The following is a 14,739-nucleotide window of genomic DNA, read 5'->3' on the forward strand; positions in this document are numbered from 1 at the left end:
TTTCTGTCATACAGAATAAAGAAAGTGCATGAACTCTCTCTCTCTCTCTCTGTGTGTGTGTGTGCGCGCGCACATTACTGATTATTACTGGAATAATTGGTATCTCTAATCAGGAGTAAAGTCAATTTTTAATAGTGGCATAATATTTTCCTACTTTTGAAAAAAGATTTAATTCAAAAGTGGTAAATGTAAAAAAAAAAAAAAAAAAGTCATACATGTGTAGGATTATATAAATTAGGGTTCATGATTACCTAGGCTCTGTTCCCAGTTCTGCCTCTGTTTGTCCTTGGGTAAGTCATTTGTGAACAAATCCATTATTGTGTTTATTATACACTTCTTTTCAAATTTAAATGGTATAAAGCTTCCTTGCACAGATTTTTTTTGAAATGGGGTGTCTGCGGTGTAAACCTTTCTGGTTTTTGAAAAGTTGGTGCATCTGAGCACGTGATGAATAATAGTACTTGGCATATATAGCACTTAGCAGCTGTAGTTTTACACTTTACGTACATTAGCTAATTATTTTCCACAATACCCCATTGTGGTTGGTAAATAAGTACTTTAATCCCCATTTTAGAGACAGTGAAAATGAAGCCTGGAGAATTTAGGTGACTTGCTCAAGGCCACACAGCAAGTCAATGACAGAATTGAGACCAGAGCAATCTGCTAGCTGCCTGCCTAATTTACTACAGCATGCTACCACAGAGTCTCATCTTGAATCTAATCTAATTAATAAATTAGTGTCTAATGAAACATCACTGCAGAATCACTATGATGTTTCAGCCAATCATTTAGGAAAATACAGGAAAATGCACATACATATGGACATCAAATGATCAATATAGAATGAGTTGGATCAAATGGATTATAGCAGAGCAGGGTATAAAAACCCATTCCCCTCTCCTCCAAAAGTCAGGAGAGATTTGCTTGAGCTGTGAAGTTTGGAACAAGATCTGAATTCTTCCAAAGTGTACAATGGGGTAGGTTAGGATAAAGGGGTTTAGTTTGGGATATGTAATTCAGATTTTGTTTGCACTGGAAAAGCATCAAATACTAATTTTCTTCTTTCACTGTGAACAAGGAAACTTACAGAAATAGAAGTAAGTATATTTTTTCTTAAAGATGTTGCATGTTTTTGATAGCCACTATCTTATCAAGAGCTCATGTGGAAAGAAAATTTGAAACCTAAGCACAAACCCAGCTCTTACAATTCTGCTATTCAGTGTTTTAGCTCAACAGTGGCAGGCCAATTTAATAAAATGAAAGAATGTCTCAGTGTTGAGACTTAGGCTCATTTTGTATTTTCTTTTCTCTCCTTGTTGTCAATGGACTTACATTAGAAAATATGTTATTATTATATCTCAGAGTATCAATGCATCATCTTCATACAGGAGTAAAAGGGTGTTGCCAATCTAAAAAGATGTTTTGGATACAAATATATATTTTTGTTCATTCTCTTGTATGCCTTTCTATTTTTCCTTACCAAAGTATTATCAGGGTTGATTTATCAATTGAGCAATATTTATGCTGACATACTTCTCTACTGTCTCTAGTTCTTCACTCTCCCAGCTCCTATCCCGCCTGAAGCCTCATTAAGCCCTCCAAGCAACTGCGTGTTTGCTTCCTTATGTGCCTTGCCTTTCAAGAAAACAGATTTCTATAAGGCACCCATTAAAATATGAACAAAAGGAAAATAAGCCAGATTTTCAAGTAGTATCTGAATATTAAAAAAACAACACCAAAACTTGGGACAGTAAATGTAAGGCTTAGACTATGCAAATGTTGCATACACTTATACACACTAGTAGTCTTATTAACATCACTGGGACTACTTGCTTGAGTAAGTGATTTCTAACATGAGTAAAAAAGTTGCACAACCAAGCGCTTAATGAATGGGTGGTTCTCCAAATTTTGGCTTAAATATTTTTTCTGTGCTCTTTGGTAGTTATACTACTGACCTAGCTCCACAATACCCAAGATTAATTTCAAAATCTTTCTTTTCAGTTCACATAAAATATCTAAGTGACTCTCCATATACAGGTAAATGATGGATCCTAATATAGCAGTGAAGCCACTACTATTGTTTTGTCTCTCCCAGGGTTAGCCACCTGCGCTACACAACTCCGCAGGCTATATTCACTGGTACAATTTATCTGCTTTGCATTTCTTCAGTGGTGCCAAGCAGAAGTAAACCTGGCTTAACTGGACAGTTATATCAAGGCTGTCTGGTGTTGCTGGGAAGTATTGGTGAATCTGGCCATACGTATGCTATCCTGGGAATGCTGTGTGAGAGAACAATCCTGAGTGTGAGCCCTAATTGCAAGTAAACCTTTAATTTCTCAAGTGTTCACATTATTAAACATGCAGTTAACTGATTAATAGATATTTCTGAAACAGTTACAGAAAATAGACCACCACAACTCACTTCCCTTTTGTAGAGCAACACTGGGTAGAAAGAAGCAAATTAAAATAAACTCTGTTGCAAAAAATTTTCTTGGGTACAGTAATTTCTAGCCATGAACAACACTTACTGGTCTGTAGCTCTCTCTCTCTGGCCTGTACATCAGCAAAAACTTGTTTGAAGTGGTTAGTAAAAGCTACAAGGTCTGCATCCAGAAACATTGGCCCTTGCTCTTTTTCTTTCAGTGCTTTACTTTGAACCTTTAGCTGCACAATTTTAGGCTGAAGGGCTGACAACCGGGAGACTTCTTCCTGTATAGGGAAGACAAAGATTCCTGAATAAAATCATCCTACAAGCGATTCTTCATCAGATCACCACTGTTCTTATAGAATAAAAGAGGGAAAAAGAACATCAGATATTCCTAATTCCTGGAACAGAAAATGGTGATGGAGAAGAACTAGAGTACTAGTTTACTTAGTTCACCTTACTGCCAGATTAGGATTGTTCTCTACTGTATAAATCGCCAGTGTTTTGTCCAGTCAAATTTTAATATGCTCAGTGAAGTCCCTCAATCTTCACTGTAGAGTGGTCACCATAAAAAGTCAAATGTAACAGTTACTCATTTGTGGTATCAGATATGAAAACTACTTTCTTGTACTGAGAATAAGAAATAACTGTGCAATTTGACATGTTATGAAATGGTAACTGTTGATCATTATTCACTTTTTAAAGGTGACTACTGCTGGTGTCCGTATAAGAGGAGAGAAAATATCTTGGTATTGGCTGAGCTTCCCTAGAAAGTGGAGAGAGACTCAAGTTGGAAATTTCAGGTCTGCATCCAGATTTTGAACATCTCATAATTTAAGGGAGATCAGACATGAGATTTTGGACTGGTGTTTAAAAGATTAAGAAAAAATCATTCACAAAAAAACATATCTGCTCTGGGCTTGGTTTTCAAACAATGCTTACAGTTTAGGAGAGTTGTGGTTCAACTTACCTTCTATGATAAATTCTTCATTAATGTGGAGATTTATAATTACCAAAAACACTTTAGGTTATTGAAATGAGCATTAGTCTAGAGTGAGCCAGAGTCATAAATAAATCTATACATAAATAGGGCCTAATTCGCCACTGCACTGATTTCAATAAAGTGATACCAAACTAAATCTGGTCTAACAAAGTGCAGAAGCAGGAGCATATTACATGAATTAAAAAAAAAAATTGTACATGCAGGATGTATAGGGAGCTCTCCACACTTGAGCACATGCACAAGGGCTGTCCAGAATCCTAAATCAGCATATCCTTTATGCTCCCCTCTATGGCCCCTATTGGTGCCAGTTGCCAGAAAGAGGTCAGCAGGGCAAGGCTAATGATCATGACATGATTCTAGTATCCCCACCTACAGAGCTGTCCAGGACCATAAAAAGGGGCAGGCTTCACCGTGATACACTACACACACTGGAAATACTGCTTGGGAACTCTTCTTGAGTCAGGCTCCATTACTCTTGGGAACTCTAGGAGGGCCCAATGGCACGTAGGGCATAAGCTAGCCATATGTTAGCAAAACTGAAATCCTGCTAGATATAGCAGGAATAGAAGGCAGCTCTATGAAATTCCTTGTATCAATAAAAAAATGTTGCTTTAAAATTATGTCATGAACTCATCTGTGAAAATACAACCCTCAGATTGCTTCCATAAGTATGCATAATGTTCTACAATAAGGCCCTTGTTCAGCAAAAGACTTAAACGCATGTATAAGTGCTCTGCTGCTTCGGGACCTAATTAAGGTGTGCTAAACTTGTATCAAAAGTCCAAATGCCAGAAGGGTTGCAATCAGAGGACAAACTAACACAGTATAACAAACCATTAAATTACCCAAGGAAATCGGTCACTTCAAGGAGCTGACTTTTCAAGTCTTAACAGGCACTTCTTTTTATTGACCAAACATGAATGAGTAAATTAAGTTCCTCCTTACAATGGTCTTAAGATATTGCATAACATTCTGGTCATATGGCTATAACCATCCAACATCTAATATCAATTAAAAGTACAGTAGAACAAGCATTAGTTATTTACTGAAAAGAACTAAATGTTTAATTTTAACCTCCATACACTGTGTCCTCCTGTCCTTTTACACTCATCATTGCTAACTTTCATAGACCGGGTATTGACAATACCTAGTTTTGAAAGATATAAAGACTGTTTTCCACTCTCATAATGAAAAACTGGCAACCATCATCTGACAAAATGTAGAAACACACATCAAGCATAATAATGAAAGGGTTGGAAAAGAGCCTCTAACCTTGCACTTTTCTAACTGTATCTTTACTGTAGCAGGATCTGCTGCTGATGTAGGTTGTACTTTCAGCCAGTTTTCAGCAGTAATTGCTGTCCGCTCCAGTTGCTGCAGCTGGGAGTAGAAGGCAATGATGTTATTTTGGTACTCCAGCCACGCCAGTCTTTCACTCAGCAACTGACAGAACTCAATCCAGCGACTGTTCAACTGCTCTGAGGCTTGTTTGATGTTGTCAGCATTAAGACCCTCTAGAAAGAAAGGAAGAAAAAAAAGTTCAATACTGATGTATCTTTAAGTCACAAAAAAGAAGCAGGGAAAGAATTTAACAACACAGTTTCTGTATATAAATGTATGACTGTCATATATTAGTGGAGAGAGCATTTAAAATCTATTGTAAATTGCTGGCAAGATATTGCTGTTACTATGAGAATGAATCAAAATAGATTATAGCTCCATAATAGGAATAAAGCAGAAAGAAGAGATACAGCACACGGAAATAATTAAAGCTACTATGAGAAATAATAAAATGCCTTAAACTTACATTTTGGAAAACTCTGTCTTGATTGAAATTACATTTTAATACTTAGGGATGGCTTTTCTAAGTGTCCAAATGGTTTAGGAGCAAAAATCTAATTTCAAGTTTATGGGATTTAGGCTCCTAAGTAACTTTGTGTATTTGAAAATTCTACGCTTAGCATCAGTATTACATACTACACATAAATTCAGCATTCACCATTATTGAAACAAGGCATATTAAGCAAAAATACTTAGTTTAGCAATTGCAATAAAGTTACTTGGAGCAGCGATGAGGTAAAAGAGCTCAGTCCTGGGATTTCACACTGAACAAAATAGGAATCAAAAGTAAAACAAAGGGGTTTTCCCTAGCACAATTTATAATTATTCTGAAATTTGACACTGTAGGCATCAATTCAAAACTAATCAGAGTAATATCATTAATTTGAGTAGCTCATATTTACTACAGATATCAGGAGGCTATGATATCAGATACTATACAGATATCAGATGGAGAAAAGCTCTAATGTGAACAGTCAGTCATATATACTTCTTGCTGGTATGATTTGTAATTATACACATAGCAATACTACAGATAATGAAGTCAGAGTTAATCAAATTGTAGTACCAACGAGCTTGAGAGCACATCTTTAATAACAACCTCACCACTATCCCTACGGGCCAACTCTGCGGAAACAAAAGTCTTCAGCTCATCAAAATAATAAAATATCTTCCCCCCCACCCCCCGATCTTTCCAAACACAAAGGGTATACATCAATAAGAATATCAATATCAATATCAGGGTTGGAAAGGACCACAGGAGGTCATCTAGTCCAACCCCCTGCTCAAAGCAGGATCAATCCCCAATTTTTGCCCCAGATCCCTAAATGGCCCCCTCAAGGATTGAACTCACAAGCCTGGATTTAGCAGGCTAATGCTCAGACCACTGAGCTATCCCTCCCCCATACAGAAGCCTCAAACCTAAACTTCAACGTAACTATCTCTCTCAAAGCAATAGCTTGTTTCTCCAGGCCTGTGTGGGCTTTAGTATATCTGGAGTATGTTAATCTTTTTATTTTGAAGAGAAATATAAGATATAATAATGCTGCATTCTGCCCCATCCTCCACCCAAAAATTCCCTCATTATGGTTACAAAATAATTAAGATATCAGAAGGCAAGTATGTAAACACATTCATAGAATTTTAAATTGTTGAGATACATTTGTACAGTGCCTAGAACAATGGGGTCCTGATCCATGGTTGAGGGCACCAGTCACTACTACAATGAAAATTAATAATAATTTACAGAGATCTTCTGTTCTAAAAAGGTTTCTGTGTATTCGTAGGAATACATAAAAACACTTTACAAATCTTGTTAAAATTTCCTAGGACTTAAACTTTTCTACTCTACAATATTTTTGGCTGGATTCTCTGCCATGCTGCTCAGTGTCTGCGTGCAGCTCCCTGGTTCTCAGGCATGCTCTGTGCTGGAGCCAATTCTTGGTTGTTGTATTGAACGCCACTTGGAAAGTGGCTGTCCAACAATTGAAAGTAGCTGGAGTACAACAGTGCCACAGGCTATGCCTCTTTCTACTCCTGGTATACTTCTTCCTCTCTTACCCCCCAAGCAAATGTTGCATGATTTTGAAAAACAAGCCAGGAGTTATAGGTGTAAGAAGCTGCTAAATAGCCCTACATTGCTTGGCCAACTCTCCAATTCAGAAGTCGTCACTGTGGTTAGATGTTCAGTGGTGGGTGTGTGTTCTCCCTGCGTGCTGTCCCAGCTCTGTGCAGATAACTGGCACAGCTCAAGCGAACTGCCCAATGACCACAAGCTCCGTTAAGGTAACAAAGGCACCCAGCCAGGTTTATTGTCAAAGAAGCACAGTCCTAGCTCCCTGGATCCATGTCTACAGTTATACTAGCACAGGTATGCCCATAACAATGGATGCGGCTCAGTGAATGGTGGGAATTGCCCCCTCGGCTGGCCAAAGACACTCCCTCTGAGATACATCTTTATACACTAATACAAACAAGTTATGTATTTCCCCTGATGTATCAGGGTGCCACCCATTGCTTTGTACCTGTAGGTTCGATCAAAACATCTCTATCCATCATGCTGTCATCCTGACCTTATCCTTAAGCTGAGTAAGCATGTTCCTGTTATCCTGTTAAGGGTGTAAGCATGTTCCTGTTATCCTGTTAAGGGTATACCACCTTTCTGTTTGTGTGTATATTCTCGTGCCTGGCACTACTTAGGAAGGTGTTTCTGAAGTATCAACCCTGTTCTTGCCAGATTCTGTGAGCAGGGCCTGCCTCTTGCTCATAACGTAACTTGCCTACTTTAGCCCAGGCCTCTGATACAAGGGCTTATGTCTCAGGCTCTCGTCCTACTACAGTCACTGTTGTGGTACAGTCCGCTCACAAACACATTACAAGAGAAAGGATGGTGCTTGGGAGAGGGAGCAGACAGGGTTTGGTGTTTGGGTCAGGGAGAGAAGAAGAGTTTGGGGGAGCATGAGGATGTCAAGCTGTACTTTGGGGTATGCCAAACAGTAAGTCTGAACATGTTTCCTGTGGCCACTTGAGGGAGAGAAGAAAGGAAACGTAAATCCATTTAGTACACTTCTGGAACCAAGTAACAAGATGCATCAGTGTTTTTTACCTGGCATTTTTGGCGTTAGTGGGTTTGGGTATGCAACTTCATTCAGCATGTGTTCATGTTTAATTAGCATATGACTAATGCTAATTAGGGGGCAGCATGATCCTGCACATGGAGTCTGAATGGATATTTTTATTAAATGATCAACATGTGGACACAAACTCATCAGCAGCAGAAGCAAATGCACTAATAGTATAGTAGGAGGTACACGTTTTGCTATGCTAAACTAAACTGAATGGTTTGTTTCAACAATTAGTTCTCTCCTGCCTGTAGGTTTGGACATAAATTCTGAGTAGCAATACATTCATAAAATGCCTGAGAACCGTAAAAGAAGGTACAAGGTCCCTGACTCTACATCCTTAACTACCTCTGGGTCGGGTGGACACTGCCTGTGATTTCATTTGGGATAAGTAAGAAGGTCACTGAAAAATACTTACTACTAGCTTCATCTTCTAACTGCTATGAATTTGACACTGAAGTGGGCTTTCAGGCCAAAGTTATGATTGCATGGGGGCTGCAGCCTTGGACTATCTATGGTTCACTGACAGTTTTCTTTCCGGTCATATTTTCTTCTAGGATTGGAGAGTCGTATATTCCAGGCTAGGGTCTGATTGCAACAGATCCCTCCAGAGGGCTCCTTACACCTCTTATCCTCCCTTGAGTCCCCAATCCCTCTCAACTTGTTTAAATAAACTGAAAATTCCGAAGTTAGTAAAGTTCTATTAACTTATGTCCAAACATTGTGTCTCATGTACTCATGTTCCCAGACCAGTAAAGGGATCCTTTGGCTTCTCCTGTGACTGTAGGCAGAGGCAGATTAAGGTCTCCTGGGGTCCTGGGCCAGAGAAGGTCCAGCCCCTGTTCCACCTCTTCCATCTGAAGCCCCAACCACGGCTCTACCATGTTCTGCCCCTTCTCCTGTGACCCCACCCCGTTCCACCCAAGGTCTCCGTTTCACCCACAGTCCTGCCCCATTCCCCCCCACACTGCAGCCCCTCATGTGCTTTCTGCCCCCTCCCCCAACACCACTGCGGCCCCAAGACTGGAGAAGCTCTGTCCACTCGCCAGAGCCCTGGAGTCACAGTGCGGAGTGAGAGCTCCTCCAGCCCTGAGGCCATGGCAGGGAGTGAGAGCTCCTCCTGTTTCAGGGCTGCAGCTGGGATCCGGACACTGGGGCTCTGTCCTGCACCTGCCCTTCCCCCACCCGCTCAGTCCTTTTGCCAGGGACCAGGGTCAGGGCGCTGGAGCTTCCCCTGCCCACTCTGTGGCTTCTGACAGGTTTCCGGACTTCCGCTGCCCTGCAGCGGATTTCTGCTGGAGTGCCCATTTTTACAGGGCACCCCAATTGCCCAGGATGGTTTAGGTTGGGCATTAGGAAAAACCTCCTGTCAGGGTGGTTAGAGCACTGCAATAAATTGCATAAGGAGACTGTTTAATCTCCATCATTGGAGATTTTTTAAGAGCAGGTTAGATAAATACCTGTCAGGGATGGTCTAGTTAATGGTTAGTCCTGCCATGACTGTAGGGGACTGGACTAGATGACCTCTTGAGGTCCCTTCCAGTCCTACGATTCTATGATTATATGAATGGTGTTTATTTTATTTCAGTCTAAAAATGTTTGAAACCTTTTCATCCATACTATTAACATCAATTTCCCTGTTAGTTATTATTTTCTGGGAGTTGTATATAAAAAAATTGATAACCATGTACAATGAGCAATACAAAACCCATTCAGTACTAGTATGCTAAAATTTCAGGGTTAATGAATCATAATCCTGTCACATTTCATATTCTAAACAACCCCGATATACTCAGTGGATAAATATATTGTACCCAGAGGACATAGATCATTACCCGAAGTGCATCCATTAATTTTACTACCTTGTGTACTGTGCATAACAAATTGTATTAGAATATTTTTAATTATATAGCACCTTATATGCAACTACTTTGGGACTGTCATTTAACATGAAGTCTACCTTGTCAAGTTTATTTATCATTAGCCATGGATCCAAGATAGAATAATGCAATATTACCTCTGGTTTTTTGTTTGTTTGTTTTTTTTAGAGCTCACAACTCATAAGGATATTTGGAATGGCAACTTCAATGAGACATACTCCTTATCACGGTAGCACTTTAAGTGTTGCTTCATTTCAAATTGATTTTGCAATCATTTTAACCCATCAGAAGTTCACTGACTATTCATTTTGATACAGTAGGTGTTTTATCCTAAATCACCATAACAATCAAGAGTCAACTCACAAATCCCCACAACCTGCTTCACTCTTTCAGTTTGCCAGCAGACTTTTAAAGTTGAGAACATTTTAAAGTAAGGGAATGCATGATCTGCTCTTTTTTGGGGGGTGGGGGAGAGGGGCCTCCAGCTTTCACCCAGACCACACCACACGATCCACTGTCTACAGCCAAGCTCTACGATACAACCGCATTTGCTCCAACCCCTCAGACAGAGACAAACACCTACAAGATCTCTATCAAGCATTCTTACAACTACAATACCCACCTGCTGCTGCAGTGAAGAAACAGACTGACAGAGCCAGAAGAGTACCCAGAAGTCACCTGCTACAGGACAGGCCCAACAAAGAAAATAACAGAACGCCACTAGCCGTCACCTTCAGCCCCCAACTAAAACCTCTCCAACGCATCATCAAGGATCTACAACCTATCCTAAAGGACGACTCATCACTCTCACAAATCTTGGGAGAGGCCAGTCCTTGCTTACAGACAGCCCCGCAACCTGAAGCAAATACTCACCAGCAACCACACACCACACAACAGAACCACTAACCCAGGAACCTATCCATGCAACAAAACCCGTTGCCAACTGTGTCCACATATCTATTCAGGGGACACCATCATAGGGCCTAATAACATCAGCCACACTATCAGAGGCTCATTCACCTGCACATCCACCAATGTGATCTATGCCATCATGTGCCAGCAATGCCCCTCTGCCATGTACATTGGTCAAACTGGACAGTCTCTACGTAAAAGAATAAATGGACACAAATCAGATGTCAAGAATTATAACATTCACAAACCAGTCGGAGAACACTTCAATCTCTCTAGTCCCTCGATTTCTGACCTAAAAGTGGCTATTCTTCAACAAAAAGACTTCAAAAACAGACTCCAACAAGAGACTGCTGAATTGGAATTAATTTGCAAATTGGAAACAATTAACTTAGGCTTGAATAGAGACTGGGAGTGGTTGAGTCATTACACAAAGTAAAACTATTTCCCCTTGTCTATTTCCCCCCATCCCCCCGCACTGTTCCTTCTTGTTAACTGCTGGAATGGCCCACCTTGATTATCACTACAAAAGGTTTTCTCCCCGCCCCACTCTCCTGCTGGTAATAGCTCATCTTAAGTGATCACTCTCCTTACAGTGTGCATGATAAACACCCATTTTTTCATGTTCTGTGTGTATATAAATCTCCTCACTGTGTTTTCCACTGAATGCATCCGATGAAGTGAGCTGTAGCTCACGAAAGCTTATGCTCAAATAAATTGGTTAGTCTCTAAGGTGCCACAAGTACTCCTTTTCTTATTCCCATCACCGTCATAGGCATTTTCCTGCCTGAAGCATCAGGTGGGAGTGAAGCACCTTGACGTCTGTAGACACTAGTGATGACAACAGAATGTTTTTTCTCTAAACATTATTCTCTATCTCCTGACTGGCTGTGTGCCACAACCTATTCCTATCCTTTTATTGCTGTACTCAAAGTGCCTATACTCCATCCTTCCCTCCAGTGTTCCTCTTTCCATTCCTTCCTTTCCACCACTCTTTTGTTCCTATTTCCCCACCTGACCTCTGTTCCATAATAACAAAGAAGTAAAGTAAAGAAAAACAAACTAAGACATGTATTCATCATTACCCTGATCATTTCTCTCTTATGATGTCTTCCACCCTTTGATTTTTGTCTGGTTTATGTTTTAAATTCTTCACCTTCCTATCTGCCCATGAATTTCACCAGTGGTCTAAATTTTAAATAAATATAAATTAACTTGTTGGATGTCTAGAACATGATCTTATAAGAACAGAAGATAAATTGTTGTAATCACATGATACTACTGAACAATTTCTGCAAGGAACATATTGTGTATTGGGTGCCATAATAGTACTAGGTGTACCACAAATGAGTTGGAGCTTCCATTTTGTTAAGGTTCTAAAAGTTAAATAAATTAAGCATCTCTTCTTCCAAATCAACCACATATTTCTCCCTCCTTCCAGGCCCTAGTCTAACTGTCTCCGCCAAATCCAAAAAACGTTCTCTAAACACAACTTCCTGCCACTGTGATGATATATCTAATGGGAAAGGAGGAAGGTATTTAATCATGGCACTCTGTCTACAGAGCTCTGGTCATCTGCTCTGTTGAAACCTTGGGCTCTCTGGAGCTTCACCAGAATCTCCTCCAGACTGCACTGTGCTAATAAAATTTGCAACTGACACAACATTGGGAGGTATAGCCAATATGGAGGATGACTGGAATATCATACAAGAAGATCTGGATGACCTTTTAAACTGGAGTAATAGAAATGGGATGATATTTAATAGTGCAAAGTGCAACATCATGAATTTAGGGACTAACAACAACAATTTTTGCTGTAAGTGGGGATTTATCAGAGGAGCAGCAATACCTGGGTGTATTGGTTGATCACAGGATGACTATGAGCCATCAATGTGATTCAGCCATGAAAAAAGGCTAACACAGTCCTAGGACACATCAGGCGAGGTATTTCCAGTAGAGAAAGGGAAGTATGAGTACCATGATGCAAGGCACTGGTGAGATCTCATCTGGAATACTGTGTGCAATTCTGGTCTCCCATGTTTCAGAAAGATGAATTCAAACTGGAACAGGTGCAGAGATGGGCGAGTAGGATGATCCAAGGAAGGGAAAACCTACCTTATGAGAGGAGACTCAAAGAGCATGGCTTGTTTAGCCTAACCAAAAGAAGGCTGAGGGGAGATATGATTGCTCTCTATAAATACATCCAAGGGATAAACACCAGGGAGGAAGAGGAGTTATTTAAATTAAGCACCATTGTGGACACAAGAACAAATGGCTATAAACTAGCCATCAACAAGTTTAAGCTTGAAATAGGCAAAGGTTTCTAACCATCAGAGGAGTGAAGTTCTGGAACAACCTTCCAAGGGAAGCAATGGGGGAAAAAAAACTAACCGGCTTCAGGACTGAGCTTGAAAAGTTTATAGAGGGGATTGTATGATGGGACTGCGTACGGTGACATGTGGCCCATCAGTGACTGCCATTTGCAAAAATCCCCAACTGCTGGAGATGGGACACTAGCTGGGCAGGGCTCTGAATTACTACAGAAAATTCTTTCCCAGGTATCTGCCTGTCAGGTCTTATCCACATGCTCAGAGTCTAGATGATCACAATGGTTCCTTCTGACCTAAAAATCTATGAGTCCCACCTTTGATTCTGAATGAACTCCAGATTAACGAAATTTGAAGTAAACAATCTATAAGAAATTTTCAGATAGTTTAGGTGCTGATCCCAAAATGGATTTCAACAACAGGCACAGAGAGAGAGAGGGAAGTTGTCTGAATTATTCTGAATCTTAAAAAGTTTACACGTTTAACACAATTTGAGATTTATGCTTAGAGTTGAGGTAAACTTCTGTTTTTTGTTCAATCCCAGTCTGGAGGTAATCCTATTTAATACCAAATGTATTAACTCATAATGAATTGGAAGATTTAGACAGATAGAAAATTCACAGTACTTACAATTCCAAAAGTTTGCATATGACAGTTAACTTCCTCCCTACTCAAGATATAATACTAAACACTTTGCCACATATTCCTGTTCACAGCAAGTGAAAAAGATTAGTTAAAATAATCTGTCTAATTCTCCTCTGCTGAGAATACTTATCTCATTTTACACTTTAACCTTGTGGTAATTATTGCACTTCTTATTTACTCTGTACTCTGCTCATTTTGGAACTGCCTTTGCAGCTGTGGTGTATGTGGAAGTTCCATAAATATCAGGCTGAACAGCTGTGAAGGCGGCTCCCTTTTCCAAAAGGGTACTTGCCCCTCTAAAATTGCCAGTAAGGGAGAGTTCCTCCTTACACAGACAACTAAGATGTTGTTCTAGCCAGGGTGGAGTCATGTACTCCTGGGAACAAGACTGTCATGATGCAAAGCATGAGGTCAGAAGAAATGAAAGGGCCACGCTCAGTTACACTGATCCACAGCTAGCATGCTCAGTGCCAAAGTCCTAGTCGGAAGACACGTTCCTTCCGATAGACTGATATTTGGGAAACCTCATCCTGTCTTTAAGGGGCCGCCTTCAACAATTATGCACAATCCTTGCTGCTACTTTAAGCAACAGTGGCAAGTGTCCTCCCTCCAAACAGCATATCATCATAAATAAATGTTACTTATTAATGAAAGAACCAAGCCAGAAGTGAGTTTGGACCTCTTCCTCTCACTATGACCTCATAACCAGAGTTACTACATCATAATATCAGCCGCATGCATGCACCATTTTGGGAGGCAAGGGGGGAACAGAGAATCACGAGTTACAAGAGGGAATTTCAGATGGAAGTGATTGTCTGTTTGATACTAAGTGTAGTTGACACCTAGGCTTTGGAACAAAGAGGTGGTTGTGTCATGATACCAGTTCCTGAGGCTACTGGTTCTCCAACTGAAACCAAAAGTAGACAGCAAAAAAATGCAAACGGAATTGTCACCAGGGCAGTCAAGTGCAGTGTTGTTCCTCCCAGCTATGAGGCAAAATAGAAGAAGGAGATTTTTTATATTTTCTTATCTGCACTACATGGACCTGACTCTTGACTCAATTGGCTCAATGTGCACATAGCAAATAGTG

The 14,739-nt window shown here is 40.2% G+C and overlaps 1 protein-coding gene across 6 annotated transcripts in view; it reads right to left on the reverse strand.

The window, feature by feature from the left end:
- DMD (dystrophin) overlaps positions 1–14,739 on the reverse strand; it is a 1,886,383-nt gene that overhangs the window by 1,192,455 nt on the left and 679,189 nt on the right. For all 6 annotated transcript variants that reach the window (XM_074968560.1, XM_074968534.1, XM_074968525.1 and 3 more), the window contains 2 exons: positions 4,701–4,942; positions 2,529–2,709 (listed from right to left, as the gene is read on the reverse strand). In XM_074968560.1, the coding sequence (XP_074824661.1) occupies positions 2,529–2,709; positions 4,701–4,942 (423 nt within the window). The remainder of the gene's footprint in view (positions 1–2,528; positions 2,710–4,700; positions 4,943–14,739) is intronic.

This window comes from Natator depressus, chromosome 1, assembly GCF_965152275.1.
Source record: "Natator depressus isolate rNatDep1 chromosome 1, rNatDep2.hap1, whole genome shotgun sequence".
Taxonomy (NCBI): Eukaryota; Metazoa; Chordata; order Testudines; family Cheloniidae; genus Natator; species Natator depressus.